Source organism: Filicampus tigris, chromosome 1 (assembly GCF_054856515.1).
Source record: "Filicampus tigris isolate MCC_2025a chromosome 1, RoL_Ftig_1.0, whole genome shotgun sequence".
Taxonomy (NCBI): Eukaryota; Metazoa; Chordata; class Actinopteri; order Syngnathiformes; family Syngnathidae; genus Filicampus; species Filicampus tigris.
The window spans coordinates 5,889,315-5,916,368 of NC_141217.1; the positions used below are offsets into that span (position 1 = coordinate 5,889,315).

Sequence of the window (27,054 nt, forward strand, 5' to 3'; positions counted from 1 at the left end):
GTGATGTAATGGAAAGGAGATTCTTGACAGTGCCGAGGTGATTTGGGCTCAAAAACGAAAGCCATTCTTGTTGTCACATGGCCGTTGTAAGCATATGTACTACGTTGTCGTTTACAGCGCAGTAACGGTTCAGAACCATTTATTACACATTTCAAGGAAACAGTTCAATCAAAAAAAGACTGATGCAAAATATTTGTACTAGTCTTTGTTTATTAACATTCCTTCTACCAGTCAATCCAAAATGCGTCTTACTCATGAGGCTTTGAGCAGGCTATCTAACACAAATTGTATTGCAGTTGTATTGGAAATATTGAAAAAAAAAAATACAATAAATCAGCCACATCCCTTAAAAAGAACAAAGTTGTCAGAGAAAAGATTGGTTTTGCTCATTCATGCAACACACGAGTTAGCCTTAAGTGAACAAAAACATCACATTCATGGCAAAGGTATTAAAAACATTACAATAAAGATGACTTGCTAACAATGTTTTGATCTCGCTCCTGACTGAGTGTTGTCCGATGCATTTGTACCACATCGCTCGGCGTGCAAAATTATGTGAATTTACAGACACAATTGTGGAGAAAATGTACATAAAGTAACCACGGGCGTCAAGTACTGTAGTCGTGCTTAAATGGTTATCTTGATCCCAGGGTGGACTGATCATACAACGTACTACTTCAGTCTAAAACGACCCTTGGCGAGTTTCATCTCAACCACATTCGTAACGATCACTGATTCAAATATAAAAATACATCATTCTGGTTGCATCTTTGAGCGCTTTTCTTAACAATGGGTTGTCCCAAAAATGGACAATAATTACAAACACACATCAAAACTGGTTTTGGAATGGATAATACTGGCTAAAATTAACCTTCAGGAATGGCTATCCCAAAACCCCGACCTCAACCCTATTTCATGTGTGTGGACTATGCTTAAAGCGGACGTCAACGCAAACATTTTTTTTCAAGAATATGTTCTATGTAAGCCCACTAGTTGAAACACGTCATTCTGATTAATATGGTGTTTGTGAAATAAGTGTTAATCCACTGGTTTTTAGCCATTTCTGTGGGCGGCCATTTTGTCTTCTGAAAATGACTTCGCAACTGCTCACAGCGACCAAAAACGGCTCAGATTCCGAAAACAGGTCAGCCGTGATTGGTCGTTGTGATGTCATTTTCAGTCGACAGAAGACAAAATGGCCGCCCCCATGGATGGCTAAAAATGAGTGCATTTTGCTGCTTAATTTATATTCCACAAACGTAAAATAAATCACAATGCCGTGTTTTAACTAGTGGGCCTGCTCGGAACATATTCTTGAAAAAAATATGTTTGGGTTGACTTCCCCTTTAAAAGGCCAATTCTGACAATAACAGTGGGCAAATATTGGGAATTAAGTCTAGAAGCTTGTTGAAAAATGACATTAGAGATCATTGTTGCCTAGAAAAAGTTTTTTTTTCTAATTACCGTAATCATTAAAAGCTACAAATAAATACAATAATTAATGCCGTTGATGAATGAATGTATGTAAACTATGACAAGTTTACGTAACGCAACCACATATATGGGAGGGATTTACAGGAATAAAAATAAATGTTGCACAATTAGGTTGGTCTGGAACAGAGGCACATCTGCAGCATAATGTTGTATAAAACAAGTACATTATATTATGCAAATTCAGTCAACTTTGAACCTTTCCCTGTGTACCGCAAAACACGGAGGACTACAGATGCTGCTCTAACTGCATTTCATCAAAGGAAAACGTGAAGCATTCATGTTTTATTTTTGTTCAATGGAATAATTTGATGAAAGTATTATTCGCAAATGAAGCAAAGTAAAAGAAAAAAATACTGTAATTTCAAATTAATGATAAGGGGAGCATTTATATCCACCGAGCGAAGCATCAAAAGTGTAAATTACGGTGACGTACAGTGTGGAGAAGATTCCCTAAGTTTCATCACTTCCCAAGCCTCTACAGATGTGGATGCGGTCCCACACAGTAGTTAAAGATGCAAATCACCAAATTCCTGTTTGTTTCTTTATACTGTATGCATCCGCGAAGGTACATTTCGTTGCCTTGTAAAATAGCACTATTTACATGTTTGAGTTTGCATTCGCTGCTGTCTTCACTGTAGACAGTCAACCTTGTTCATGGTGTGTTGGTACAACACAGACATTATGTTTCAATCATGTCCCTAAAATCGCTATCGCCTCCTTAGTATGAGGTGATAGCTGTGATACAAAAATGCACTTCTTTAATTATTTCGGGTGAAAATGGCTTCACTAGTGCAGCTCCTAAGTGAAAAATGTTAGTCCAAGAAATTGCATAATCTCCCTTGATGAACTTGAGTGCAGTGATGTAGTTCAGCATAATAAAACGTCAGATTGTGCTGCTGGCTGAGGAATTTATTCGACTTAATGCTAAGTAAATCCAGGACCTATATGTAAAGCTCTATGTCCTCTACATAAGATATGGCATTCAAAGCAATACTGTGAGCCAATATCCAAATAACATCCATGTACCGGTAATCCAAAACACTCAACCGGATCAAGTGAATTGACACATCAGCTGTTTAAGTGTGAAAAAACAGACTGCACAACACAGTCGTTACCGGTCCAGGATGCAAAAACCCACAGGAACTCACAGGGATTGCTTCGCTAGCCGCTCTCACCAATCTCTTCATCCCAGCGAAAACTCGGCCAAGACTAAAAGGTATCACGAAGCGAGTCCCCGCAATGGTGGATGCAACAGTTGCTGCAGAAATCACCTGGCTTAAGTCCTTTTGTAAAACACTTTGCACTGCACCTGATGCAGTTAACACATACTGTAGCAGCCAAGATGACCAGAGTCCCCTTGTGACGCCTGCAACAAATATGACAGATGAAATAAGTTTTACATCTTTTTTGGGGGTCTTCCTTGTAATTATATTAATAATAATAACAACAATAACAGCATTTTATGACAGATGGAGTAATAATGCTTTCTAGTTGTCTCAAGTCTCAACATACGCATGCATGCAACCCTGTGATAGTAAAACCTTTTAGCCATCTAGAAGAGAAGAAAAAAAAGTGAGCTACATAACTCAGCCATCTTTAGTTTGCATATTTTTAGCCAGAATGAACTATTCTCAAAGTTTCTCTCTTTTTAAAATTATTTAGCTAAATTTGTTCTTGACTAGTTAGCTTAGCAGCTATGACAGCTAAAAAGCACCTCTTGACCATAAACTCTCCCATTAGCATTCATTTTAAACCCTGTTACTGTAAGTGATACTGAAATTAAATGAGCATACAAAGGAAATGTACATTTCCTAATGTGTTTGTAAAGCATTAATTGGCAAAGTTGTTTAAATACAGTAAATGTTTTCCAGGTGTCTGAGTGTCTTTAATAAGGTTGCGCCAAACAGCACATGACAAACAAAATAATGTACGGTATCCCATAAAAAGCGAACGATGAGCTGGACAAATTTAATTATTTGATAGTTGGTCTGTTTTCCTTGAAAACATACCAACAAATACCGTTTTGAGATGACATTTAATTCAGACACATCCAGTTGTGGTAAGAAAAGCAGCTTCCATTTACATTAATGACAACATGTCAACACATACAATAATTGGAACGTTGACTACATTTTATTTGGTTAACTAAAACTAATGAAATAGCCTCAACAAGAATTAAAAACACATTTTTCTTAACAAAACATGAACAAAAAGTGCTTTTCAAAAAACGAAAACTAACGAAAACTGCATCTTAAATTTGTAAAACTAACAATAATTATAGCAAAAATGTCCTTAATATCATACATTAACTTTTGGGGTCATCCGTAAAGAAGATGGAAGGTCAAGCAGCCGTTTGAGGATTGTAGATTACTTTACTTTATTAAACAATACTTAGTGACCTTTTTTTCACCTCACACTCGACAACGCGTTCATATGTTAAGAAAAAAAAAACCTGAAATGAATACTAAAATAAATAAAAATATAAATAAACATAAAATAAATACTAAACTAAAGACAAACTATTAAAATAAAACTAACAAACCTGATCTAAAAACTAATTAAAACTGAATTAAAAAAAAAAGTTTAAATGAAATAAAAACGAATTACAATGAAGAATCCAAAACTATTGTTAATGCGCTGGGTATACAAGTTGTAATGCTGAATTGCAGACAGCTGGAAAGTAGAAAAAAATATTCCACTTGGCGCTTCCAAGGTTCGACCTCAAAATATTTGGGTCGAAACTAAACATAAAGCAATGACCGATGACTTTCACAAGCCTGTTGTTGAGCATCCGAGGCGCATTTGTTGAGCCACTGGCTTCAACATACAGTATATTTAAATTTGCAGTTGCTGCTTTCTGTCGGGCCTTGATTCATTTCGTTGTTTGGATTTGCCAGCCAGTCTCTGTGCCTCCTGTATGGCAAGTATATTTTGAATACTACATTTGTTTACTGTCTGCTTGCCTCTCATTTTTCCAGATTGCATCATCTCCAACATTCCATCATCAGCCTGTGATAGTATTTGTCAGGCATCCTATGACCTGAGGCTGTTGCAATGCAGGAACTCACTCTATATAACAAGAGTACGAGTCAAACCATTGTGTAACTGTTATATTAACTATTTTAATCTAGATTGTTGATCTTGAAAGAACTATGACATTTAGGATGCAGTCTAGCCTGACTTTTTTCACAAGAGTATCTGCATCTTCGTTTATTCATATATCGTATGCCGTTGTTTGCCCTAATAAGGACAAGTGCTATGGAAAATAGATTACTTGCATCTTTATTCAGAAAAAGAGAGCTATTCACTGTGCCGAGTGCTCAAGGGGGAAACCCCGTATTGGTGCATGTACAGTATTGCTGTCATAACAAAAAAAAAAATCATGTGGCCAATACAGGAAGCGTGTCGTTCGGATGTGCAGCGCCAAATTGTGTCTATAAGGAAACAAACTGTGTCAACATGTTGTGGGTTCGTGTGTTGGAGTTTTGTTCCCTGTGAAAGAGTGTTTGTAAGTCAGGGGAACTGCTGTCCAAGAAGAGAAATCGTTTTAGAGCAAAGACACTTGAAAACTTTTGTTCCTCATTAAAAATGTATGAAGGAATGCATATTTTGTTTTGTTTCTAATTGAAGACTTTGGTTAACAACATCGGATACATAAGTTACACGTGAGCTCTGAATTTGATCAGACAAAGTTGCTCTATATTACAATGCAAACTCATCTGAGCATTTACACAAACAGGCAGATTTTGAACTCTTCTCGTCAACAACTTCACTAAGCTAACAAATGGAGCAAATACAATTAGACAAAGATCATATTTTAATTAGAAACACTAGCAACTGACTAAAGATTTAATATTATTTCACAGGCTAATGTTGGGTCAGCATGTAAGCTGTTCCATCATATTTTCATTTTGTTTACCTGCATTGATTTTAGATCTACAGCAGAGGTCACTGTTGAGTGACCAACACAGTGTCAATACAGTTTGTTAAATGTGTCAATACACTCTTTGAGGCGTCATCATCCCATCACTACTTGATACAAAGCAGACATATTGGCTGTGAAGTTAGTGCTGCTCTGACCTTTTGTGGCTTTAGTAGAGCCCGATGTCGATCAGGTTGATTTTGATGATGACATCAGTGACTACGTCAAACACAAACTGCACGTTCTTGGTATCCGTGGCACAAGTGAAGTGGGTGTAGATCTCCTTGCTGCCCTTTTGTTTATTTAAGTCTTCAAACTGACTCTGGATGTACATTGCCGCCTCATCGTACGAGTTCTCACCTTAACGCACACACAAAAAAGTAGTCAAAATTTAGACAAAAATCACAGTCAAATATAACTATGTGTACAGTACATTCTATCAAGGACAACGCGATAACATCATCATGATCACGATCACACAGCTCACACTGTATTGTTTGGAGTCAAGTCTGAAATACTGCTGTTTTATGTTGTTGTTTGGTTTGCGGTCACAAGGATGTAATATCGGCAAGCTCCATGGGTGGAGCCTCATCAGCTCAACAGGAAATGCTGGTTGGACACATGCAGGATCTTACTACTCGCTGTACTCAGAACATTTAAGGAAATGATCTGAAGGAAGCTCCATTCAAAACCACACTTTTTGCTGGACAGCGACGTTTGCGTCCATCTGCACATGCGATATGGATTTTCCTTGTTAAATATGAATACAGTGGCTGGTAACTTCACAATACCAATCAAATGTGGACTCAAATGATCTTGAAGGTACAGTTTCTGACCTTGCATGCATTTCCTTCAAATTGGATTAGACCTTGTCACTGAAATATTTGGATAGTGAAATTTCATTTGGGATGAGTATTTGATTGTACAGTATCATAGTCAGAGCTGGTAATCGCCTCACCGCCACTGAGTTCCCGTCTGCATATTTAGCCGACCCACGTGGTCCCAGTCGGTCCGCGTCAGCCAAACGGCGTCGAGAACGGATTTACCGTGTAGCGCGCCACACGCAGGTGCCGTACTCTTGACACGTGGCCAAGTAAAAAATCAAATCAAATCAAACTGTGTTGTGTACCTTGCGGTCCACAGACACAATGACATGATTTGATTTGATTTCACCGATCAGCACACTGTATTGTTTTTATTATTATTATTTTTTCTTTATTTAGCTGCGTGTCTGCTTGTGCGGAGCCTGCGTGTGATGTGACGATTACGTTCTTGATGCTGACTGGCTGTCGCCAACGAGGGACGGACCGGCACCATGTGGGTCAGCTAAACATGTAGACGGGAACTTGGTGATGGTTAGGCGATGCCCAGCTCTGGTCATAGTGATCGACTAACGGGGAAACTCAACTAATCAATCAAGTATTTCAAAAAACATATTATGTTAACATTCATTTTAGATACAGCATTAGATAACACTAAAGCCCCTATCCCACTGAGCGCCAAACATTTGTGAGTGTTTGGGAAGGTAGTGAATGTTGCCTTCTCGTCAGGGTTTGTTCAAGGTCGCAAACGTTTGCAACCTCGACGGACCCTGACGAGAACGCAACATTCGCTACCTTCGTAAACACCCCGCTCAGTGGGATAGGGGCTTACAGTATTTGTGTTCATTATGTCATCTTCATTTCAATTCTTTTTTCTTTTCTTTTACAGTTGTTTTCGCAATGAAACATTAAAGGCCCTATTTTCGGAGACAGGCGCCTGTGCGCTCGGCGTAAAAACGGATGCAACATTATTTAAAAGTAGACTACATTTTAGACTCACTAAAAAGGCAGGTCTAAGTTGTGGCGCAGGTGGTGTAACGCAATTTGGGTGGATTTTCCATTTCCAATTTACCATTTGCTCTGCACATTTTTTTCTGTAGAACCTAACTAACAACTACTTGCGCCTATCCACATATTTGTGTGCTCTTTCTGTAAAGCCCCAAGACACCGCCCAAACCGCCTGTTCCTTTTAACATGGACTAGTTGCTAGCATTGGCCACTGGTGAACAGCAGCATGAACGAAATTTCCAGTTGAGTTCTGACAGACAGACAAGGCTTCTCGTGGGGTTAACGCCAGAGAAATGCAATTGCCAAAATCCAATCAACTTTAAGCCATTTATTTTGAAGCATAATGTGACATTATGAGACACATCTGGATACACTGTCCACAACATGATACATTTAAGATAGGTATAAAGCAACACAAAAATTGCGATACTATCACTACATCTTTATGACACAACAGTTCATCCTACCTGTGTAATCCGGGTAGCAGATTGTGAGTGGACTCCTGCCAACTTTCTCCTCAAACAGGTCCTTCTTGTTGAGGAAGAGGATGATGGAGGTGCTTGTGAACCACTTGTTGTTGCAGATAGAATCAAACAGCTTCATGCTCTCATGCATGCGGTTCTGGGGGGGTGGGCAACAGAATGGCCTCTCACATGTCAACGCACGTTTACATCGGAGACGGGGAAGGAAGACTAACAAACCATCTCCTCATCCTCAGCCAAGACCAGATCATAGTCGTTGAGAGCGACACAGAAAATGATGGCTGTGACTTCCTCAAAGCAATGAATCCACTTCTTCCGCTCTGAGCGCTGACCTCCCACATCAAACATCCTGAACACACAGACACCAAGGCTGCATAAATATCATTTCAGTTTTAATTACTATTACAACCACTCTCTTATGTGAGAATGAGTGTCTCCTTCAAAATCACCTCTGCCACCATGGGAGGCCCACAGGAAAACACACACACACAAATGAAAATGAGAGGCTAACTTGTGGCCCCAATATGCCTCTAAGACATTCTAATATCAAACAGTTTGTTCAAGACAAAATACCACGGAATACATTTAAATTAAATTACGCGCAGACCTAAAATTGGCTCTGACCCAAAACAAAAAATTGTCAAAAACACAAGATATTCAATATGACGAGGGAAAAGAAACAAGAAAAAAATTCTTGTGTACAAAGCAATCATGTAATAAGGGGCCATATGTCATCTCTGTCTGCAGTTTTCATTTAATTGAGTGTAGATTTTTTTTTTTCTTTCAATGATAAAATGCTCCCTTTGAGCTCCTACAATGCACCAGTTGTTCGTGTATGTCTATAAAGAGCCAGTAAACCATCTATCCATCATCGCAGTGGTCCACAACCACAACACAGAAAATCTGAAAAAATATTTATTTTATTGATCATCGGCGCCTGAAATAAGTTTATTCGGAAAATCCGGTGCTTTCGCCTGCACCTCTGAACACAAGTCAAACCACTCGTCTCGGTTGTGTGATACGATAGTAAAAAGGAAAAACACACAAGCAAAGAACGAACATGGAAGCAGATATTTAAACCCAGAACCCCTCAAATGTGAGTGAGGCACATAACCAGTTTTTTATGGCCAAAAACATGATGGCCAGTTGTAGACCTGTTAGGCTCAAGTGTAGCTTTGACTCACTTAAAGTAGAGCTCTTTGAAGGTGAAGTGAGTTTCCACGATGCCTGTGGTCTTGACACGCGTCCGCAGCACGTCCTGTTGGGTCGGGATGTAGTTGGGCTGACACAGCCTATCAAAGTCGTTCAGGTAGCTGCGCCACGAGAAATATTTTAAAAGTGCGCTCAAGTGATACAATCACACTGCAAATCCAAATAGATTCTGTCAACTCTGAAAGCAACAGTATGGAGCAATATAGGTTTTTTTTTTGCTTCAACGGATCATTCTAAATTTGTATACGATGACCCCCCGCTATTTGCGGGAGATTGGGACCGGGCCAGCCCGTGAATATTGAAAATCCACAAACAACTGACGCCCATTCAATTGCATTGGGAAAAAAAACAACCCCCTCCCCCATCCCCCAAAATCCTTGAATAAGGGGGAGGATATACCACCAATAAGCGTTTAAAAAAAAAAAAAAACGGGTTACCACAAAAAATATAGAAGGGCAATTTAAAAAATATGTATATAGGTGAATCAGCAAGTGCGGTGTCCACTGTAATTTACTTTATAAACACATGTATTTGTTAAATAAGAAAAGGGCATTTTACTCAATTTTGCTGGTCTGTCATCGTGACGAATCGGATTGTAATCGTCAGTTTGTCAGTCCGCCAGTTACTTCCGACAGAAGTTCGTCGGTCCATCGGTCAGCCCCCCCCACCCCCCCAAAAAACCCCGTCAGCAAAACAGGCATCCGTCAGTGACGGACTGAGAGGTCTGTCGTTGACTGACGCTGTTAGTGACGATTACACTGACGGACGAAAACCCGCTGCTTTCAGTACTTAGTCCATCCATCCATTCATTCATTATCGATACTGCTTATCCTCACAAGGGTCGCGGGCGTGCTGGAGCCTATCCCAGCTGTCTTCGGGCAGTAGGCTGGGAACACCCTGAATTGGTTGCCAGCCAATCACACTGCACACAGAGACAAACAAGCATCCACACTCACAATCACACCTAGGGGCAATTTAGAGTGTCCAATTAACCTACCAAGCATGCTTTTGGAATGTGGGAGGAAACCGGAGTACCCGGAGAAAACCCACGCAAGCACAGGGAAAACATACAAACTCCAAACAGGGAGGCTGGAGCCGGGATCGAACCCATGATCTCTGAACTGCGAGGCGGACGTGCTAACTAGTCGACCACCAGTACTTACTCCGTCATTTGTCGCATAATTCGTCAATCATCAGAAAAACGGTCATCTGTCAGTGACGGAATGACAGACCGATCTGTCAATCTGACGGAATGCCCACCTCTGTTGCCACGTAAATTAGGTGGTGCATAACAGCAGATTATTACATAAATAAATAAATAAATAAATGCATGTATGAATAAAGCAAATGGCGGAGGATTGAATCCTAAATTAACGATTGAAAATGACGTGAAAATGACCACAATTGATCTCTTAGTTAGATGATGATGATGATTGAAGCTGCAGCAACTACAGCATTGTTGCTGTATAGTGTGTTTCAAACAAAATCACAATAGAATGTTTGCAAAGATTTGAGTGACGTGAAGATTTTGTTCTCGATGCAAAGGGCTCCACGGACTGGCGGTACTAAATATGGGCTAATATTTGGGTGGCTGATAAACTCTGGCTCATTATGAGTTGAGTGAGAACAGACCGACTCCATTGGTCCCTCTTGTCTTGTGGTGTGGAGACAAAATGCACAGAGAGCCACGACAGATTGCCTGTTTTCCAAACAAAGTGGATGTCCTTCACTGTGAGGTCAGGTCTTCACGGTGAACGTGACACAAACGCCATAGATAGACAACTGACTGTTTTTACTCCCTTGGGCACTTTTGTCAGCAGGTTTGCAATACTCGACTACAGCTTAACCACTGAGCTCAAACATAATTCGATATGAAGCACTGGAACTAGTTGAACACGGAAGAATTCCATCACACCAATAGGAAATAACGGAACATTTCTTCCAGGTTCAAAATGTTGCGACCCTTGACATCATTTACTGTACTTTTACAACTTTCCTTTTTAGGCAGGACATTGGCGGCCTCTCGCGCCATTTCCGGGAGTTTAGGAAAGAGCAATATTGGTGAGTAGTGAGCCAACAAATATTTGTGGGATTACTGGACGTGCCCTGCAATTGACTGGCAACCAAGGTATACAGCACCTCCCGCTCAAAGTCAGCTGGGATTGCCTCCGGCTCAATAGAGACCAAAAAGAGGCCAAGCGTTGTATAAAATGGAAACACAGTTTACATCACTAACTAAGCAAATATACCCTCTGTGGCTGTAAGCAGTGTCTGGAATGACAGCAGGTCAATCTGACTGGGCATTTATAAAGATCAATGAGACAATGGCATGCCATTGCCATGTTATTGCTTTAAAAAAAAAAAAAAAATCTTGTAGGGAAGCATCCAGTATTTAGGAATCAACAAGTGTTATAAGACGAATGCTTAAAATCACGCTTTCAATACAATAAATTGCACATGATCGCAAAATGGCTGTAGGTGTTGCTTCTCTCTTCTTGCAGAGGAATGCAATCTAGTGAGGAACAAGCGCACACAGCGACCTTTGAAAACAAGACACGTCTTGCCTCCTTTGGGTTCAAGTAGAAACACTGCAGCAATGAAGAAGAAACGCTACTCTTATTAAAAGCTGACGAGACGGAACGTAGCAATAAAGCCCCAGAGAGACTGATAAGAATGTCACTAGGAACCATTGAGTAATCCTATGAATTAAAGAAAGTGCGAAACAAAGTAAAGGTTGAGGAAATACGGCAACCAGACTGAAATATTTAGTGGTTGCTTTTTCCTTCCTGCTTTCCACAGCGCAAGAGCACAGTTGAGCGGGAATCAATGCAACCGGTAGCTGGATCTCACTATGCAGCAGAATCGTTGAGCTGATACTCCCGTGAGCGGTCGAAGCAGGCCCGGACGCCGCTGTCGCCCCACAGCCGCTGGATCACGCCGCTGAGCTCCGCCGACATCGCCCCTTCCTCTGCCGAGCCGGCGAGCGCAAACAGCTGTCGGGCATCGTCCTGGGAACACGCGCATTCCTTTCTGTCATATGCAGCTCATGACATGTGGTGTTTGAAGTACCTCGCTGTTGTCAGCTCACCGCCCGCGACTCATCGCCAAAGTCTATCTTTAAGCGCCCCATTGCCCGGATGATGGCCATGATGGACTGGATGGTGTTGCTGTAGACCACAACTTTGTACTGACTGCACTCCTCCTCTGAGTAGCCATCCTCGTGAATGATTCTAGCAATCCCAAAAAAACAAAACAAAACAAGCTTTCAGGTTGTATCAATATTTCAAACTGCCAAGATTGGCTCCAGCTCACGTGGGACATGGTAGTTAGTGATCAGGAACATTTCATGACAGCTGTCATTAGAGCTGGAATTTGTGCTCCTGCGAGCATGCGGCATGCCTAATGTGGGAACTGGGGGAGTCTATTCATGTCTTGCCAGGCTATGACTGGCCTCGGTGGCCTTTGTTTCACATGTTGTGCAAAATGGGGGGCTTTTTGCTCTGCCCGGCCGGCTGCATCGAAATGAGTCCGCTCTGGCATTTCCACATAGATGAACCCTGTTTGTTACCACAGACAACAGGACACAAAACAAAATCGACCTTGTGTGTTTCATGCTTACTTCATCTGCTTGACTAGTGTGCTTTTCCCTGATTCCCCAGCACCTGGAAATGAGAAAAACAATAATTGTATCAGATCACACAACATAGCCAGAGAACGGAATCTGTTCTCATCTAATCACATATCAGGCAACCCGCATGTTTGTATTAAACTGTAAAGGTCATTGTGACATCTTGCAACAAAAAAAACAACTCCATTACTGAATGGAGCCTGAGGGTTTCATATACTGTCAAAGGTGTTTGAAAACTGTACTTTCTCTGGTATACCAGTCAGATATTTGGATGTATGAACAATAGGTTTTCTGCGAGTGAAGAAATCCCATGCTAACTTAAACCTGAGAACGCAACGATACAGAGAAACCACTGAGTCATACAAGCAGCAGCTATCATTGTTGAGTGAGTTTCCTCTGTTGGAAGAATTGTGACGGTTTACGCGAAACATTTGGACATGAAGGGTGTTGCAATGAAGGGCGGGAGACTCACTTCCCATGACAAACTTTTACAGAATTTCAACATTAAGCCGCGCAGGATGCATTTGGCTGATTGAGCATTTTGCTTCCACTGGCGGCATAACAGAGATATTTGACCAGAGGAAAAAAAAAAAAAAGGAAACAAACCAGTTTGAGCTCAGTGTAAACCTGCAAAAACCAATTTTCTATTGGAATGAATCAGTGTGATGAAATAATAAGTCCAGTAAAATATGCTTTTTTATCTTATTTGTTGTTATTATAATTGTGGTGACTAATGGCTAGTAAGTTTGTCTCACAACTTTGAGGCTCAGAGTTCAAATCTTGGCTCAGGACTTCCTGTGTTTGGAGTTTGATTATTTCCCAGAAATTCTACATTTTCCGTAGGTGTGAATGAGTATGAATGGTTGTTGGTCATTTCCGTTTATTTTGTGTACAGACACTATGACATTTTACTCCACCTGGATAAAAGTCAGCTGTGTGATCCGCTACAATATCATCAGTGGACACTCTTTGCCAGGGGTCTGCAATGCTGTTCCTGGAGGGCCGCTGTCCTGCCTGTTTTCCATTCCTCCCTGCTGCCTGATTCAAATGATCAGATGATCAACAAAGTCTGCAGAAGCTGTATAACGACGATCCTGATCAATTGGGAGAGATGGAAAACATCCAGGACAGTGGCCTTCCAGGAACAGAATTTGAAGACCCCTACTCTATACCATGACCTTCATTTAACCCTTGAATTACCATTCGCAGCAATGTAGCACTAAGATGAACTATTCGTTACTAGCAGTGGTAGCCAACATTAGGAGAGAGCGGAGCAGTGCAAATATGAATATTTAATGCAGAGCTGTGCTGCACGTATAAATAAACAGTTTCCCAATCAATATGTGCTGTTTTTGGAGCAATTATCTTTATGTGTGTCTGTCTGACTACATTGTTCCTTTCAGCTGCCTGTTCAGGGGCTTGATATTAGATCATATGCTTGTCATTGAAAGAGATTAGTGGGTGTGACTGGCATATGCCAATATTACCATTGGCCTATGGGGAGAGTTACGATTGAGCCCTATAAATGATGTTTGTCTGGCAACAGGAGAAAAAAAAAATCAAAGCTTTTCAACTGATCTACATTGCTACGTCTACTGGACCAGTGGCACTCAACCACCAGACTGCAGTACTAAATGACAGAGCTGCCGACTGTTACAGATTGTCTGTATGTTGTTATGGATATCACTGAATCTGTATGTTGTTATGGATATTATGGATATCACTGAACGCGGTAACATTGAATATTACTGACACTTTAAAAAGAAAATCATGGATCATATTGCCCAAACATGTTGTAAACGAGCACAAAAAAATAAAATAAAAGTTAGGGATGTTCCGATCAGGTTTCATGACACCGATACCGATCATGCATGAGCGAGGTCGGCCGATACCGATTCCGATCACATGGAATACCTGTATATTTTTCCATTTATTTATGGTGACTGCTAATATGCAATATTACCTGAAAAAAACAGTCATATTATTGCCGTAATTTTGACAAAAATCTATATATATTTTCAAAAGCATGAAGAAATACAAAACCGTTGCTGGCACAATACAACAATTACTCAGTCACAAAGATAACTGAAAACTTAAATTTACCAGCTTTTAGTAAGACAGTATTTAACAGATCAAAATAATCAGCAGTCTCAAAAGACTTAATTATGCAAAAAGTCAAATAAATACCATGCCACCTAAACATTGCATGGTTCAGAATATAATCAAAGTAAAAAAAATAATCACATGTAGGCTTCACCCGAATAAACTATTCAATGAGTTCCTAAATTGAAACGACTCAGGAACTTTATTGCCTTGTGCATAGGCAACCTATCTTGTGCATTTGTCAAGGAGAAAAGAGTCACTGTAAATCTTTTTGTGAATTATAAAATGATATAGTGGGTCTGTTGCCCAGAAGTGACCTACAATGCGTCTCCCTGTGGCAATACTGCGCTGTGTCCGCCTTGACTTTATTCAATGCAGTGAGCCTCGTAAACTCACCATAGGAAACCGCGTAGGGGATGGGACCTTGGATTCAATCACAGAAATGGAAATCGCAAGCCAGGAGTTCACTGTGGCAGAAAATGACGTATGACTTTTCCAAGTTCCGAGCGATGCCGAGTTGGTCCGGGGGCAAGACTATAGTAAATTCAGCCCGGCTTCTGGCTGTGTTTATTTTGTCTTTTAGTGTGCACAAAAAAAAGTCGCAATGTATAAAAAAAAATTTCTCCCACACACACCTCGCGCTGCTGTAATTAAAAACTCCATAAGAGCTGTCAATGAAGCCATGTATTTATTTCATTTATTTAACTTACTTATCCATGTATGGTATTTGCAATGCTGACCAGGCTACAGACAGCAGATTAAAACATGGCAAAATAAAAGCAAATACATATACCGGTACTCATATACTACAAATAGGTTCAGCTATTATGTGTATTAGGGAAAAACTTTTTCATAAAAAAAAAATATATAAAATCACTTCCTTATTGTGATAACGGGTCAATAAAAAGATAAGTTTACATGAGCATTAAGCAACAATACTTTCAGTCTGATTTTCATGTTGACACATTTGAATATTGATTGTATATTTTAAAGTTAACCAATATTAATGTTATCTTAATAATATGCTATCTTTAAAGGTCACTTAATTATTCTCTACCTGCAATTTGATGTTGATGTAGGGTGTCGGTAATGAGTAGGGAAGTAACACCTCCCACTGATGCGTCATCAGTCTCATTTGCATAATTTACCAAGAACTATGAGTTGGGGTGGAAATGCAAACCACCTGGGCCACAGGAACTTTTGTTACCAGGAATTTATATTACCAGGAACTAAATGTTCCTGGGCTTGTTGGTGGAAAAGGGGCTATAGTCTCCCAATTGCTTGTTTTTCAAAAGTCTGATTAAGTTGGTTGTGTTGAAACTTTGGGCCATGCTCCCCGTGGGAGGTACCTTTTCATGGCACATACAGTATTACACGACGCAAAATCCACACACGCAGCAGACAATGCTATGTTCACACAAACTGCGGTGGTCGTAATATTCGATCAAAGCCTTTTATTGCCGATCAAAACATCGGATCGCTCATGCTTCGCAGCCTTGTGTTGCGTCCCTCGCCTCTGCTCGCAGCGGAGGCGCGGCTGCGTTAGGGAGCCTTTCTGGCGGCGCGTTTCAATTGGTGTCAATGTAGCTCGCGCGGGCAGGCGGGCGCGGTTGCGTGCAGGGCGGCGTGAGTGATGCTTTTGGACAGAGGGACGCCGTCGCGTATTAAACAAATCAACTTTTTTGCCATTTCGTCTCGCGGCAGCCAAGCATGAGCTGCGGGTGATCCGATGTTTTGATCGGCAATAAAAGGCTTTGATCGAATATTCAGATCACGTAAATTTTCACGAAAATCAGCCGATCATGATCGGTGCCCGATCGATCGGTGCATCCCTAATTAAAATACGACTGCGATGTATGTTTTACAACACGCCAGACATTGCGTTCAAAAAATAGTACCCGCCTATGATTTTAGATCAGTCCCAGTATAGTATTATTTTGTTCACACCACAATGTGCATTATAAGCACACGTAGCCAAATAAAATAAAACACACACACACACACACACACACACATAAGGTGTGGTAAAATAATAATAAAAAAAACAAAAAAACAAATCATGACAAAAGTGCAGCAAGCTTGGAGAATTGGGAGCCAGCTAGTTTTATATAAATCCCTCTAAATGCGAACCTGTTGTCTCTGACAGAAGATGACACATGTTTTTCAAATCGTTTTAGATAGCAACGTAATTCTGAAAGCAGAGGTGGAGCTTTCTGTCGCTACCACATGCATTACGTCATTAATTGCGATTAATTAATTACAGTCAGCGGCACGGTGGTCGACTGGTTAGCACGTCCGCCTCACAGTTCAGAGGTCGTGGGTTCGATCCCGGCTCCGGCCTCCCTGTGTGGAGTTTGCATGTTCTCCCCGTGCCTGCGTGGGTTTCCTCCGGGTACTCCGGTTTCCTCCCACATTCCAAAAACATGCATGGTGAGTTGATTGGACTGTCTAAATTGCCCCTAGGTGTGATTGTGAGTGCGGATGTTTGTCTCTGCGATTGGCTGGCAACCAATTCAGGGTGTCCCCCGCGTACTGCCCGAAGACAGCTGGGATAGGCTCCAGCACGCCCGCGACCCTTGTGATGATAAGCGGTAGGGATAATGAATGAATAATTACAGTCAGAGTTAAACCTTTTTTTTTTTTAATCGCATTAATCTAATTTTTAATCTCTGACTTTACTGTTTCTGTATGATGATGAGATCCATTTTGATGCGGGGGGCTTGTGCTGGAGTTGTTGAGGTGTAAAAAAAAACAATGGTCAATGTCACACTCTGAAGTGGACACTGATTGGCTTGATAAAGTCATCGTGATATGCCTTCTTTGTAAGAAGGACTTTGCTTACCAAAGAAGCAGTTCAAACCTACCACATAAATGCAAAGTAACCAGCCGCGACTAAAGCCACAACCCGCAACCGACGGGCTGACGAATGTTTTTGCCAAGTGAATAGTGGTGTACTGAATATACTGTGCATGTGCGTGTGTGTGTATAGCCCTAGATACACCAAAAGGACGTTGGGCAACAGTGACAGACGCTTACCCCCTGTGTCGTCCGGCCGGCTGTCGGCAGGTCACGTTGGCAAAACACACCGCAACGACAGACTGCGACGCTGACTATTAAAGTACCTTCTGCACATGCAAAGATGTAATAACCTTCCATACCATCGGCGGCGGTAGTCACTATTTCTCATCGTTAGAAAAATTCAACCGGAAAGCTGTTGGCCGGGGGCGGATTATAAAAACGGAAACAATGACAGCTATGTTCTTCGCTCACAATGAAATAAACCATCGCGTTCTTGACACGGCATTGTGAAATACTTTAATTGTCAACCCTCTCTTTTGTACTTGTAAGAAGATTAAGGCAGCGAAAGCGTGCTCACTGTTTATCCGCATTTGTCACTTCCCGTTGGTGCTCCAAGCGCTGATTTGCTAGCTAACAGCCAATCACAGTGACCAAATGTCACGACTGGCGACACCGATTCGTGTAAACGCCCCCCCAGACACTTACTGACGAGTTACGACACTACGACGGTGGCCACTACACCAATCAGACGGTGCATCCAGACGCCACGACGCTTCACGACCTCCGACGTCGGTTTGGTCTATCCAGGCCTTATGTGTGCGTGTGCCCGTGTGTGTGTAGTCGAATCACTCGTCTTGGCCATGTGATGGGATGGGCTCATTGAAGAGAAACATGCGCAGGGCTCCCGCTAATTAGAACAATAAATTCAGCATAATTGTCAGTTGTATTTTCAAGAATCACAGTACCTCATACTTTCAAGATGCCATGTGTTAAAAAGACCTTCATTTAAAGAGGAAATCAACCCAAACATATTTCCACGAATATGTTCTATGCAGGCCCGCTAGTTGAAACACAGCATTCTGATTAATATTGCGTTTGTGGAATAAAAGTTAATCTACACGTTTTTAGCCACATCAGGGGGCGGCCATTTTGTCTTCTGTCGACTGAAAATGACATCAAGATGCTCAGGGCTCAGATAATGACCAATCATGGCTCAGCTTCAGAAAACAGATGAGCTGTGATAGGCCGTTACCTGAGCCCCGAGACACTGTGATGTCCTTTTCAGTTGACAGAAGTGACAAATGGCTGAAAACGGGTGGATTAACTGTTATTCCACAAACATGATATTTATCAGAATGCCTTGTTTATTCTTGAAAAAAAATATGTTTGGGTTGACTTCTCTTTAAGGTTCACTGGCAGGGGTTAAACAACCCAAAAACTTGATTAGGCAAAGTGCATTGAACCCTGTCTCTGGTTCCGTCCGATTCACTGCATTTTTGGGGTGATTATCAACCATGGCCTCCTGCCAGGCCAACTTTGCACAGGCATTCACAGTTGCCCTTACGGATGCAGGAATTACCACCAAGGCTCATTTAACAAGAATTTTGCAGATATTTTTTTGGGCAGGGTTGAAATTGCTGTTTGTGGTCTAATGAGAACATTTTCATTGGTGGGATGTATTATCGTTCCAGCTTTGTGGCTTTGTGCATCAATGTCCTGTGCTCCTCTTTGTTTCCCCCCGTAACTCTCTTGTTCCTGCACCATCCAGGAGAAAAAAAATCCTCACTCCTCAATATGGTGTTCACAAGCATACAGTGAAAGTTTCCCTACGATGAGCTCTCGACTTGGCACCAATACATAAACCTAAGCCAATGTAACAGTTAAGCAGTAGGGAATTCGTCTGTTCATCTTCATGTGAAAGCAATTTGAGGTTTGATTTTTCTCATTATGCTCAACTCGAGGAGCTGGTTTTTGAGTCCCGTCCAAACAACAGCCCTGCTCAAGTCAAGTCTATGAACGAAGCTAAACCCGAAGGAAGTAAACTTACAGGAATGGTTGTGTTCTATTATATCTTTAGGATCAAGCCTCAAGAAAATGCAACCACACAAGATAAAACAATGGAATGAAAAAACAATCTGACAATGGAATGAAAAAACAATCTGTGTAGTAAAAATAATTCCTTTTTTTTGGAATGTTACACATAAACAAAAGGGAAACTATCCTGCAAAGGACCAAGCCTTCAGAACATGGATAGCATCTTGAGTATCCTGCTTTGAACATTGCTTTTTGAGTATTCTTTTTTTTTTTTGTTTAAGATTATATCATGTTTACTTTTTTTTTGTTTAAGATTATATCATGTTTACCATTTAAAGGTTTAGTCAACCCAAACATTTTTTTTTCAAGAATATGTTCTATGCAGGCCCAATAGTTGAAACAAGGCATTCTGATTAATGTGATTTTGTGGAATAAGAGTTAATACAACTGTTTTTGGCCATTTTGTCACTTCTGTCGACTGAAAATGACATCACAACTACTCAAGGCTCAGGCAACGACCAATCACGGCTGACCTGCTTTCTGAAGCTGTGCCATGATTGGTCGTTATCTGAGCCGGAGCATCTGTGATGTCATTTTCAGTTGACAGAAGTGACAAAATGGCTGCCCACTAAGATGGCTAAAAAGGGGTGGATTTTGCTGCTTAACTCATATTCCACACACGCAATATTAAGTAGAATGCTGTGTTTCAACTAGTGGGCAACATATTCTTGTAAAGAAAATTGTGGGGTTGACTTTTTTTCTTTAAAAAAAATAAAATAAAAAAATAACAATAATAATGCATCAATTACCACAATGCTCTTCTAATGGACATGGTTTACTTTGACCCACCATGTGATGAACCATTATAGCTATGATAAATAAAGCTATGCTTCATGAATGTGTGGTGTATTCATGGTTCCACTTAATACTAACTGCTGACAGTGTGTAAAGTGTGCATCGCCACTCACCATCATACATGTTAATGAAGTCTGCCGCTATTTGCGCACAGTGGACATAAAAAGTCGTAGCCCGCCCGGTTCAAATTCCAGGTTTTGTTATATGATAAAACATTTTTTTTTTAAATCAAGATAAATATTTTCAAAACTATTTGCACCATTTAATGTGAACGACATCCGATTGGCTGTCGCTGACGTGCCACCGCCAGAAATTCAAAAAGTGAAAAATATTTGCTTCAAACGCACCGCCCGGCACGCCACCGCGCCTGGTCACACGAACTGCATTGCATATATGGAAACGCGCCGCCAGAAACGCTCAGTAGGCCTACACATTCACCCTTCTTGACTACTAATAATCAGTATCGGTATTGGCCCTGAAAAAAAAAAAAAAGCATTATCGGTCTTTCTCTAATGAATATATTGTCAATATATATTTTAAAAATATATACTTAACTACATGAATAATATCATATACAGTATAAACGTGGCGAAAAAGACATTCTGCTGCCAAATTGGATGCAAGAGTGCGGTCAATGGGGCTATCATTTCCAGCAGCTTCTCAATTATCCAGTCTCTGCTTGCCTTTTCCTTGCTCTTATTCTCTAATACAGAACATATGGTGCTACAAAACGAGGGTCAGTCACAGACTGTGATTAATTTGTGAGTAATTCTAGTTCAGTCACATTGTTCAGTGTACAGCTGGATTTAGTGGTATCATTCCCATTTGAGATCTGTCCACCGTGACATCCGCAAATGTTTGACAGATGGATGGGGCTACAGTCGTATGTGTGAATGGAGTAGCACAATGGACCACACGACACACAACACGACACACAACACGACACAGCGTACTGACAGAGGGACTGTAGGATAGATGTGGGCCCAGTTTGACGCCTAGAAGCCAGTCTGATAAAAGGTCCTCGATCCATGTGCACAATGTGTCGCTGAGGCCCACGTTGTGAAGATTGGTGACTGGCCTAATGGGGATGGTAATGTTAAAAGCTCAACTGTAATCTATTTCTTTTTAAACCACATACACACACTTCTCTTGTAGGTGTATAATTAATTGACCTGCGTGACTTATGGAGATACTAATGCTAGCCCAGGTTGAAAGGGAGGACAGATCTGACGTGCTTTATCACCAGTCTCTCAAAGAAGTTGGGGATGAGGTGGGTGAGTGCCACAGGTCTATTACCATTCATGGTTTTGATGTTATTTTGCTTAGTCATTGCAAAGGTCGCCTTTGCCAAAATTGTCTGCAAAACCATCTGGGAGCTGGAAGGCACCGTCTCCGATCACCTTTCTTGGAATCCCGTCAGGCCCTTCATGCTTTCCTGGTGTTGACAGACTGGAAGGTGGGTTTCATAAGGTGAAACAGTGAGTGTGTGGTCTTCATTCTCTCTGTGTGATTTCAAATGAGGTAAACTTGTAGAAATAATTTAACTTTTCACCAAATGCCAAAAGCACTTGCTGGGTCTTTGTTGATAAAATGATCCATGAATTTCTCTGTGTACACCATTTTTGCCTGTCTGATGCCCATTTTTCAGGTTGTACCTGGTCCACTACTCTATTACCTGAATTGAAGTTTCTTTAGAAGGGCCTGAACCTTCATGTTCATCCAGGGCTCCATCTTAGGGAAACTCCGGAGGCATGTGTTGATAGTAGTACTGTCAAGCAATTACCACTGCGGCCGGAATCCCTGAATTTATCCAACTGGTAGTGATAATAATCACAGAGCTGTCTCCAGTGGGTGGCATGGTTGACAAGACCAACCTTAATTTAACCATTTTATTTCCCCCGGTACTTGACGCTCACCAACTGACTGTGTAGCGGCAGTCTGTTTGGATCCCATTTGGGCTAAGTAGTTAGACTGGCAGCCCCTTTTCTCTTTGTGCTCTTGTCACCGTCTACTGAACTTTTTTTTTTTGCCTATTTCGGTCTGTTTGACTGATTGTGGGTGGGCAACTCTGGCCCCGCAGCGCCGGTATCCTGCCTGTTTTCCATCTCTCCCTGCTGGAACACACCTGATTCAAATGATCATATAATCAGCAAGGTCTGCAGAAGCTGGTCTAAAACTGCCTGCATGGATGACTAACCTACCTTTCTACCTACCTGCCTATCGTCCCATGTATTCTTGCATACCTAACATCGGCTTATTGTATATTTACCCGCCAGGCGATCCCCCCCCCACATAGTACTTACATTTTTATTTACTTAGCTGTCAGTATTTGACTGCATTCGTTCTCTCTACTTGGGTGTTTACTTCCTACCTGCCTGTTTATATCTGTAGGGCTGCCGTCTTGCTGACCAATCTGTCTACTGTGCCTGTCCTCTGCCAACCTGCCTACCTGTGGTAGCCTATCCTACTAAGCTGCCTACCTACCTTAAAACCATTCTGACTATCTCAGAACCCAGGAACCTGATATCTGACTGACTTCACCTCCCATTTCTGTGGGCCTACCGACAAATGTTGCAGCTAGCTACCTATGTGTGCCTCTCTGGCTGATCACCCACCTGAAGTACATATCCAACCAAATATATCTCCTTTTACCACTCTGCCTACCAGTAATCTGCCGAGTAGCAGGTGCTAATTGGAATCTTGTTTAAATCAAAGCTCTGTAGTTGATTTACTAATCTGTTGTAGGGAATATTAAACGTATTGGTTTGGTGTTACTTTCCAAGTTGAAGTTTTGTTTCAATTTCCTATCTTTCTCACTGCTGTGATGTTCAACATTCAAGTACCGGTATATAGAGTTGCATTTATAGGTCAAGTCAACAGGTCCTGACAAGAGATGATAAGCAGAACCAGCTTCCAGCAAACACAGACAGAACCAAAAAGAGGTCACTTGGAGTTTATTTGGAAATCTGGTTCCAGAACATTTCTGTTTAGAGAGAAAGCATTGCCAGTGCACTGAGAACAGTGGCATCTAACCAATTCTGCACATCTACCCTCCTCACCGACAGCATCAGCGTGTGTGCATGTTGATATGGACACTGTGAGCGCACAGTGCACAAAGCCAGGCCATCACATATAAATATGCATCTAATTCAAATTTTATCCTACATGCTCCATTTAAGTCAAAATAAAGCATTTGTTCAGGACATTGAAGGATTTGTCCAATATTAGAATCAGGCTGGTAATTAGTGACTCTAGATGGATGGATTCATATTAGCTAATATGTTAGCCATATGTTTATCAGATGGTAATTGCACTACACATCACACATAAACAGCTAAATGTCCTTACACATATAACAATCAATCGCAAGGGAAGAAATACAAATATTTGTGTCTTGTGTAACACACACCAACAGGCCTTCACATAAGTGCACGCATACAACTTTGTCTAGTGGAATGAAATGTGGCTTTGAGGGATATCTGACAGGGGTAGAAGTCCTTGTGACCAAGGATTTCTCCAGGCCAGACGACCTGGTCCTTGAAGTGTTCAACCATAGATGGAGAAGATCAGAACCAACCAACATTTTTGATTAGACTTATCTATCAGGACAACACTATATATGTGAGGGTTGCATCTTCGACATCGCCCTGTTCTCACTTCCGCCTCCACGGGTGTAAGTGTTCGCGAGTTAAGGAAAGAAGCCCAGATCTGACCTTGTCTGATTCCTGCATTTCAGCGATTGAAAGAAATAGAAAAGCAAATTCAACTTGTGTGCGTCCTCATTTACATTGGACGCCTTCTTGAAAGATTAAACCAACACACATTGGAAACTAGTTGTTTTTTTTGTAAACTAATAAATGAGCTTACATCCCAAGTGAGTGACCTGATGAAATTTCCAACAAAATATCAGCAATCTATCCAAATTTAAGAACAGAGCTGGGCATTCCGTCTCGGATGCCATTTTGTGGACGGTCGTACGGAGGATGAGAACTCTTTTAAAAAGGGCAAACCAAGCAAGGATGGAGGTAGGTTTTCGTCCATCCCTAACCGGGTTAAGTCCCGGCTGACGTGTTGTGTTGGGTTCTTTTAAAAAGCAAGACTGCCTGCACAACACTGTAGTGCTCTTTTTCATGTGCGTTCCCTCCCTGCAGTATTGTTCTCACGGCATAGTCTGCCCTCTAGTGGATGTCCATTTCACTGACAAGGGAAAAAAAACAATGAAAGCTATGACCCGGATGTGGAAGACATTTATTCTCCTCCTAAAGTAACATTGCCTTATTTTGCAATAATTATATTTCTATTGTGATATAACGTAATAAAAAGTGAAAACGCGCAACAAAACCCAATATTACTGTGTTATTCAATCTTAAATATTTTTGTGATGTCCCCTGGCTTGCTCCACACCATCATCATCATCTTCATCATCTCATCACAATGCTGGTTGCTGGCAGCTAACGGTTGTAAACAATTCAATCAACTCACGATACTAAGTAAGTGCATCGGAAATTAGCCAGCTAATGACCTTGAAATAATGTCATGCACGGATGCTTTTTTGGGGGGGGCGGCAGCGGTGGGCGAGTAGACCGATGGAATGTAAGGACAGAAGCGCATTCAAAGGACGAGGATGGACGGGGTCGGAGGACGATAATTTTTATGAATAAGGACGGAGGGACGAGGACAGAAGGGTAATCAGGTCGCGGTTGGAGGACGGACCGGCAAAAAGGGGTTAAATGCCCAGCTCTGTTAAAGACTTTTAGCTTGGCTGCAAAGGCTTGATTGTCGGATGTTTCTGAATTTTTATCCTGAGCCGTTATCTGGGATGCGGGCTCTGTTAAGAGTCATTTTCCTGACCAATCTGCTCGGTAAATAGTCGAGGACGACAATCATACATATTAAACATGTTCAATATTTACAGTCACAAATCCTTATGTGAATAACTCGTCTCCCAAGTCATTCATCACAGCAAAAATAACAAGGACAACAGCTTGCATCCACAATGTAGTTATCAGACAAGCCAACAGTTAGCTTTTTGTCTTTTGTGGTCTCCTACCACTACTCTTTCTTTATATTTTCTGTCAGTCTGGATGCCCTGTGGCACAATATTGCTCCTCATAGGTCAATCTTTGTACTCCAGCAGATGATCTGGTTTGGCAACGGAGGCTCACGATTGTCATTAGAGATTTAGTTTTGTGTGTGGTGTGTTGTGATAGTCATCGCAAGTACCTCTGACCACACCGAAAGAACAGAAAGCACATGTTGCGATGGTTTTCTTTGTAATGTGTAAGATTAATCACATTTTAAAATTTAAGATGTTCATAATTGGTAGATGTGTATGCCACTTAAACAGACATTAAAAATACGTAAAAATGCAGTCAATCAAACCATAAACCGTTCTTAAAAAGAAGATGGTAGAGCGAATCTCAACTAATAATTACTTAGAAACTGATCCAGGGGCGGAGCCACAATGTGGCTCATGGGTGGGCCTGGAAAAATCAAGGTGGGCCTGAAAATTTCCCTCACTGAGTACAATCCTCCTGTCCCGATACATCGTATATTCAAATAAAATGACAAACTGAATAATATGAAGTTCGGATCAGCCTTAGAAAAGCACAATTATTCCATTCTTGATATTCAATCCAGTAAAAAACACAAATCCAAAAACAATTTCATAATAAATTACAAAACATTTTAAAGTACATATTTTTTCATGAATCTCATTGGCTGGCAGTCTGTCAATCTGGGTGGTCCTGTGTAGGACCACCCATGGCTCCGCCCCTGAACTGATCCATCTTTGTATGCAGAACACAGGTCACAGTCTTCTTTCGAACATCTACATGTCGTCCGCAGTGACAATTTTTACAAATATCGGACACAAATGATGTACGCAACACTGACCAACTTCACCACAAAGGAGCATTATCACACTCCAGTTTCATGCCCCTGTGTATTGGAATGCTTGGGCAAATCCAGAAGATGTCAGGTGGGATACGTCGGGGTTGTCAACAACCACACATTTTCCGTTTATATGGGTGACATGAATTTATGAAACCGATTTATACAACTTGCCATCATGAAAAGCCTTGTGCAGTGGTACCGTGTTTTAAGAGTGCCCCAACTTACAAGTTTTTTTGAGTCAAGAGCCATTGCCTGGCTGATTTTTTGCTTTTTGTTGCCAGCAAAACTGTTGGCCACTCCAAATAAGGTAAACAAAAAAGGAACAATTGAGGCTGTAATGCCGTTGTATGTGGGCAAGGTGAGTAACACCTGATGGTTTTTCAGCTGTTTATACAAAGGGACAAACGTTCCAAAACACAAATACAAAATAAGAACACTCACAGCGACCTGCTGTCGACCACAACTCATGCTCATAAGACAATCACACGCAGACAATCACTAGGCCACGCCCATTAAAGACACAAAACACATCAATTCTATGATACATACAGTAATAACACAATGAACCCCGTTTGTTCCTTTATGTTCTGTTATTATGTTTTGATGTAATACAGACTGTACTATTTTATCTTCTTTATCAACATTATTGTGTCTAACCTTAACCCTGTTTGCGGGGAGGGGGTGCTATAATGCATTAATGGCATTTTTAATGGGGATATTTGGATTGGCTTTTTATAGCAGTCTATTCAGGTACAACCTTGGTCACGGAACGAATTAAATTCGAAAGTCAAGGCACCGCTG

General features: G+C 41.2%; 1 protein-coding gene across 3 annotated transcripts in view; it reads right to left on the bottom strand.

Moving 5' to 3' along the window:
- Positions 1–192: 192 nt before the first annotated feature.
- The window catches only part of gnai3 (guanine nucleotide binding protein (G protein), alpha inhibiting activity polypeptide 3), a 30,663-nt gene continuing 3,801 nt past the window's right edge, over positions 193–27,054 (bottom strand). For 2 of the 3 annotated variants that reach the window (XM_086049125.1, XM_086049106.1), the window contains exons 2-9: positions 12,559–12,601; positions 12,028–12,169; positions 11,790–11,947; positions 8,912–9,040; positions 7,947–8,076; positions 7,713–7,866; positions 5,575–5,776; positions 193–2,860 (exon numbers count right to left, since the gene is read on the bottom strand). In XM_086049125.1, coding sequence (XP_085905251.1) covers positions 5,586–5,776; positions 7,713–7,866; positions 7,947–8,076; positions 8,912–9,040; positions 11,790–11,947; positions 12,028–12,169; positions 12,559–12,563 — 909 coding nt within the window. In that variant the 5' untranslated portion in view covers positions 12,564–12,601 and the 3' untranslated portion in view covers positions 193–2,860; positions 5,575–5,585. Of the gene's footprint in view, positions 2,861–5,574; positions 5,777–7,712; positions 7,867–7,946; positions 8,077–8,911; positions 9,041–11,789; positions 11,948–12,027; positions 12,170–12,558; positions 12,602–26,694; positions 26,714–27,054 lie in introns of those variants that run through there. The other variant, XM_086049116.1, reaches the window with a different exon arrangement.